General features: G+C 39.0%; 1 protein-coding gene across 1 annotated transcript; it reads left to right on the forward strand.

The window, feature by feature from the left end:
- Positions 1-23: 23 nt before the first annotated feature.
- Positions 24-6,493, forward strand: nt5c1bb (5'-nucleotidase, cytosolic IB b). The gene is made up of 6 exons (XM_036582410.1): positions 24-528; positions 822-989; positions 1,554-1,683; positions 3,216-3,338; positions 3,994-4,178; positions 4,848-6,493. Exons 1-6 carry the CDS (start codon positions 406-408, stop codon positions 5,211-5,213), a joined length of 1,095 nt encoding a protein of 364 aa, XP_036438303.1. The 5' UTR covers positions 24-405; the 3' UTR covers positions 5,214-6,493.
- Positions 6,494-6,884: the final 391 nt, after the last annotated feature.

Here is a 6,884-nt window from a genome sequence, read left to right on the forward strand (position 1 = left end):
TTTGTTCTCGTTAGCGACCCCTACGGGGCTCCGTAACTTCACACAGACATACAGCTTTAGAAAACTGCCACTGTGCAGTCCTGCTAGTACATAAATGAAATGTATGTGTGTTTTCTTCCAATCTATACAATGGAAACTATAGATTTTTAAATTTTCCTCCCCAGCTTTTCGCTCTGACTGTACACGAGTATTTCACAGCGACTTCCTTGCACTTCTGGATTTTTCCAGTAATCAGACTGGTTTGGCGTAGAGCGCCACTGTGCGCTGTGCCCTCTGCTGGCGGAACCAGGGAACAGCCTGAATCTCCTTCTCATTCACTTCCCCATCAGATTTGCCAACAGGGAAGTACGAAGAGAGGCTTTGTTTACAGTTTACAGAGCTTTTCTGTTGATTAACAGTGCAAATATGAGCGATATTAAACGCAACGAAGCATCTGCGGTCAGTGCGGGTGATGAGAACGGAGCAGAGAAGGACTGGGCAGCGGCCAAAGCTTTTTATGACAGTCTAAAGACTAAAAAACCGAGACCTGTAAGTAGAGCAGCTCTTCTGACGAGCCTCCTACTGGCTTCTTATTCGAATTGTCAATTAACTTAAACTCTCTTTATGTATCTTTATTTCGCTCAGTTTAGATTACAGCCTTATTACTTAATTGTGTAGTGAAAACACAACATAAAACGACACCGAACAGTAATAAAAGACACGAGCTGTTTCATTAATTTACTGACTTAACTGTCTGTAGACCAAGCTCTGTACAGCAGCTGTGTGTGTGTATGTTCTCTCATATTGTGTGTTCTGTGTTCTTATCTTGTGTGTGTGTCCAGCCCAAACCCAGCACTGCAGTGACCATCGCGGTGTCCTCGCGCACCCTGTTTAACATGGTAGACGAGAGGAGGGTGTGGGAGCAGGAAGGGCTCGAGAGGTATGTGTCTTACCAGCAGGAGCACGAGGAGGAACCTCTGAAGCCTGGAGCAGCTTTTCCTTTCGTCAAGGTGAGACATGCATTGACAGATATGTGTATATACATACAGTCTCACACACACACACACACACACACACACATATATGTGTATATATATATATATATATATATATATATATATATATATATGCATATATGATGCATAGAGACATTGTGATTGTTACATATAGGTACTTACATACATGTAATACCTATGGAACATGTTATACCTATGGGGAACATTATTATTATCAATAGATACTTCATAGGAGTGTAATGACTCACAAAATTCAGAATTTAATTAAATACGTTTTTGTAAAACAACAAACATAAAGAGAATCTGAAAATGTGCCTCATATTAATATGTTACTGTTTCCATTTTTAACTTATTACAGCATTCAACATCATAAAAGTACAATATAAGAAGTACAAACATAAGTTGTGCTTTATAGTGTGTTGATCTAATGCTCAAAACAAGCTGATATATTAGTCACAATGCATCAATATAGGCTACATAATGTATGTTATACACGAGACATATTATTATTATTATCATTATTATTATTACTATTACTGTAACGGTGCTGTCCTGCAGGCTCTGATGAAGGTGAACTCTCGGCTCAGGACTCTGTACCCCGACAGTGAGGAGCTGTTTGATATCGTTCTGATGACCAACAACCATGCGCAGGTGGGGGTCCGGCTCATCAACAGCATTAATCACTATGGTACGATCTCACACTCACTCTCACACACTGTCATCACAATGATAATAATAGTTTAAAGTGTGGTGTGTTTGAAACAGAAACAGACCAGTCCTGCACATTTCAGTCTAATATTAATATCAAACCCAAACTGATCTGATCATTTTAAACCAATAACAATGTCTGGGTGGCACTTTAATACAGTTTAATACAGTTTAATCTTTATTGAATCAGAGAAGAGGAACTTTATTTTTAAAATATTATCAAGTTAAGTTGTATTTATGGAGCTGAATGTGATCATCCTTCTTACTGCCATGTTCTTACTGTAATGTTTATGGGTTTTGGGCGAGTTCTCCTCCACCAGTTAGTAGATGAATTAAAGGGGATTTCCACCGATTTTTCAAAATTTCCCCATTATTTAGATAAACAGAGTGATTCAGAGTGCTTTGGTGTGAAATGGTTCAGATGTCTTTACAGTGGTGGTGACAGGAACCAGGGGTCGCCATGACTACAACACAAATATAGACGTATTGATGATGGGAAAATAGTGGAAAATCTGAAATAATAAGTTTTCTTTGGCGACTATTTTGCCGCACAGCACCCTGCATGTATCCCTCCAGCCGAAGCAGGAGAGAGAGAAAGAGAGTATAACATTATTTTCAGAGTTAGTTTTGCCTGTAAGTTTATTCTAGTTTAGTTTCCTTCATCAGTTTTTTCTTTAATTGTCTTTTACTTTTTATCACTTTATGAAAACTGAAAATGTGGTTTTAGGTCTTTTCTTTGCAGTACCTTTGCTGCTTCTTTGTGTGGCCACTATGGTCAGCAGGCTTCAACCTGAGTGTCCACCGTGCCCACCTGATGAATACTGGAATAATTCAATTTAATTCAAAATTTATTTATGTAGCAAGTAGCTTTACAGAAAACCCAAACCCTAATTTCTGGCCACCCAACCGTGAATATCCTCCAGGAACCTAGTAGCCTGAGATGAGGAAAACAGTGAGTTTGGCTGTGTTTGTCATCAGCAAAGCAATGAAAACAAATTTTATGCTTATGAAAAATACTTTCCAGAGGAACAGGATAGGACCTAATACTGACCCCTGGGGTACACCTGAAGTAATGACCTTAAAAGGTGAGGAAAGCCCACCCAAGGTTACACATTCCTTACGCCCAGTCAAATAGCGATTAAACCAGTTTAACAAACCTGAAATTCCTATGGCCTGCCTGCGCCTTTTGCCCTGAGGGAGTTTTTCCTGCCACTGTTGCATATAAGGAGCCACATGATTCTGATGCATCAGACAATTTGTAACAGGTCTTAACTGGTTCTTGATTCCCATCCCTATCACCAAGGGCAACAGTGGCAAGGGAAACCTCCTCAAAGCAAGAGGAAGAACCCTTGAGAGGAACGGAGACTCAAGAAGGGAACCCATCCTCCTCTGGACCGCACCAAGATTTTAGTTAATATACAATATTGAATATAGATTAAAGAAAAAATGACAGAATATATCCTTATATGAACACTCAGTGTAAATTTGGTCTCTGTTTTCTGTGTGTAACAGATCTGCTGATAGAGCGCTTCTGTATGACGGGGGGAAAAAGCCCGATCGGTTACCTGAAGGCCTACATGACCAACCTGTACCTGTCCAAGGACTCGGACAAAGTGCAGGAGGCCATCGAAGCAGGTGAGTTCTGTAATCTGTAATTCTATAATTCTTAAAGGTTTGGGTTGTTTACAGGAGAATCTCGATTTTGGATTAATACTTGTGTCTATTCATCTATTGATTGATATTCATTTGAACTCATTTCATGTAGATGCAGTACTTACTGAACTCCTGTAGGTGGCAGTAGCTTCAAAAGGCTTGTAAGTCTGATAGCTGGCCATTTGCTGTGGGAGATTTAACCAGCTAATGCATCAGTTGAACGTGTGGCTTTATTAATAATTCAAAGTCTGATAAATTAGTTTTGAATATATTTTATTGAGCAGTGTGTGATCATTTTATTATCAGTGCAAACCAAAATCGCTAAAACTAAAGTTAATGCTAGCTGACAATAACTAATGTTAGCTTAGCTAAACCTGACAGCAGAGCAATCTGTTAGTTATCTAAGTGTAGCTTGGCTGTTTGTGAGTTCAAGGTTTTTAGCTACTTAGCACGTAACCACAGCAGGGTCTGTACTGTCTCCATGGTTGTGAGTCACACGTTTGTGATGCAGGTGTGAAGTTCACCGTGGTTGGGGTGGGAGGGGCAGCCGGGGGGGCTGGGGCGTCAGTCAGAAACAGAACTGGACTTGGGTTCTGTTAGGTTCTCGGTGTTGATGTTTGAAGCTGCTGTTCTTCAGGCATCGCTGCAGCCACCATGTTCACTCCGGACGTGGAGACGGAGCTGAGCGAGACCCAGTTGCGCGTGGCCTTCGATGGAGACGCTGTGCTCTTCTCAGACGAGTCCGAGATCATCGTCAAGGAGCACGGCCTTGACATGTTCTTCGATCACGAGAGGCAGAACGAGAACAAACCACTTGCTCAGGTTCCACCTCTCTTCTTCTGATCTCATTCCTTTTATTCTCCTTCTTCTTCTTTTCCTTCTATTCCTAAATTCTTTTTGCTTCTTTCAGTAAGAATTATTAGAATCTGCTCTGCATTATTCAGCATCTACTAATAATTATTCAGTGTATACTATGAATTATTCAGCATCTACTATTAATTATTTAGTATCTACTGTGAATTCTTCAGTATCTACTATGAATTATTCAGTGTCTACTATGAATTATTCAGTGTCTACTATAAATTATTCAGCGTCTACTATGAATTATTCAGTGTCTACTATGAATTATTCAGTGTCTACTATAAATTATTCAGCGTCTACTATGAATTATTCAGCGTCTACTATGAATTATTCAGCGTCTACTATGAATTATTCAGTGTCTACTGTAAATTATTCAGCGTCTACTATGAATTATTCAGCGTCTACTATGAATTATTCAGTGTCTACTATGAATTATTCAGTGTCTACTATGAATTATTCAATATCTACTACAAATTTTTCAGTATCTACTATGAATTATTTAGTGTCAACTATGAATTATTCAGTATCTACTATGATTTACTCAGCATCTACTGAAGAAAGGTATAAGGCACACTGTCCCTGATAATTATATAAATAAGTAAAGGCTGACTGATTTTCTGTTTTTTACAGGGTCCACTGAAGTGTTTCCTGGAGGCTTTGGGGAAGCTCCAGAAGAAGTTTTATGCTAAGAATGAGCGTCTGAACTGCCCAATCAGGACATACCTAGTGACGGCACGTAGCGCGGCAAGTTCGGGGGTGCGAGTGCTAAAGACCCTGAGGAGCTGGGGGCTGGAGATTGACGAGGCTCTGTTCCTCGCCGGAGCTCCGAAAGGACCTCTACTGCAGAAGATACGTCCACACATCTTCTTCGACGACCAGATGTTTCACATTGAGGGAGCAAAGGAGCTGGGCACCATCGCGGCCCACGTACCTTATGGGATAGGGCAGAAATACCACAAAGGCAAACTGATCGAGCAGCCGGCCAAGCAGAGCTGAGAGATACGGTACAAAGGGGTCATATACGCAAATCACAAGCACTTATTAAAGTAGGAGTTTAATTATGACATGACTGTTTAGCACATGACACACACTGTATGAGTATATATAGCCTGTATATGTGAACACTGCACAACATGCGTTTGAGGACACCATTCCTTTTTTAGGATTTAGCTCAGTGATCATAAGGCAGCTGCGTGCTAATGCTCTGGGTAGTTTTAATCAGGGGGGGTGATTGGCTAAAGCTCTTTTGGTCCAAAAGGTGGTTTAAAAACCTGTAGGGTTCAAGTTCTGACATCATAACAAGGGGATAAAGTGGGCGTGGCCTATGGCTTTCTCAAACTAGTACTGCCACTATTGTTGGCACTTATATTTAGATGTATGATATAGTTTAACTGTAAATTAACCATGAATAGGCTTTAATTTGGCCACTGACAAAGAAAACATCGTCAGCACTAAAGTGGTGTCTCCAAACTTTTGATGAGCAGTGTTCATCAAAATTTTCTCCGCAGAACTTCAGCAAACAGAACTGTATAATCTGATGTTCTGTTTGTTTACGTTCTGTATCATTTGTATTGGGTTATTATAAAGTTATTAAAAATTTTCTGATTTTTTTAACAGGACTTTTATAAACAGTATAAACTGGGATGCACTTTTTTCATAGGAAGTAACAGGAATTGTAATTTTTTAGGAAGGGCAAAAGTATTTTATATCTATATTTTATATTTAATCACTTTTGTGAACTGTGGGGACAGTTCAGAGTTTAGATCTTTTTACGTTTGGGTCTGTTTTTCTCTATAAAAGCCTGTGTTAGCAGTTATGACTGTGATGTCATTAGGAGATCAGTACTCTCATTATCATCAGTTTAGGTTGTAGAGTTAAAACAGGGTTTACAGAAGCAGTTTAGCGCACAGACGTTGTTTACACTTTAACTCCGGACTTCTTTTCAGTCCAAACCAGCACTGAAGACTCACTCAACAGATCTGTAATTCTGTATTAATCTGTTTTAGTTGATTATTAAACAGTGCATTCCTGTTATTGTCGTTTTACAGATCCATCTGTCTTCATTACAGATTTTAATGTGAACAAACTGAAACTGATCAAAACACTAAAATTAGGGTCAATATTGGTGGCAGAACTGAACTGGTTTGTATTCTGTGTCATTCTAGCTCCCTTTTTATATCTTTATAAATATGTATGAATGTGAATTTGTAATGCTCTTTTTAGTGCTCTTGTGTTTGTGCTGTATATTTCCAGAATAAACCCTACAGTTAATTCCATTTAAAGCTGTGTTCACTCATGTTTTGGTTCATTTAACATCAGAATCATATCAGTATGAAAGGTATTTGCTATTATTCTGACTTTAAATGTTTATATTAGACTGAAATGCCAGACTGATGCGTGATAATGTGTTTATTGGTTTATAGGTGACACTGCAGTAAAATATCTGCATTTTATTTATTTTACTGCATTTGTAACTCTGCACTAATGAGTGTAATATTCCTCTGTGATGATAATCCAGAATTTAGTCTCAGTTTATACATTTTATAAATTGTCGCTGTCCAAAGAAAACCATGTATCTCAATTTTTTCTATTTTTATCTCGCTCATCTCTTCTGTCTTCAGTGTGAGAAATGAGGAACAGTCACTCTTCACTCCAAACTCTTGGGAA

The sequence above is a fragment of the Colossoma macropomum genome, unplaced genomic scaffold (assembly GCF_904425465.1).
Source record: "Colossoma macropomum unplaced genomic scaffold, Colossoma_macropomum, whole genome shotgun sequence".
Taxonomy (NCBI): Eukaryota; Metazoa; Chordata; class Actinopteri; order Characiformes; family Serrasalmidae; genus Colossoma; species Colossoma macropomum.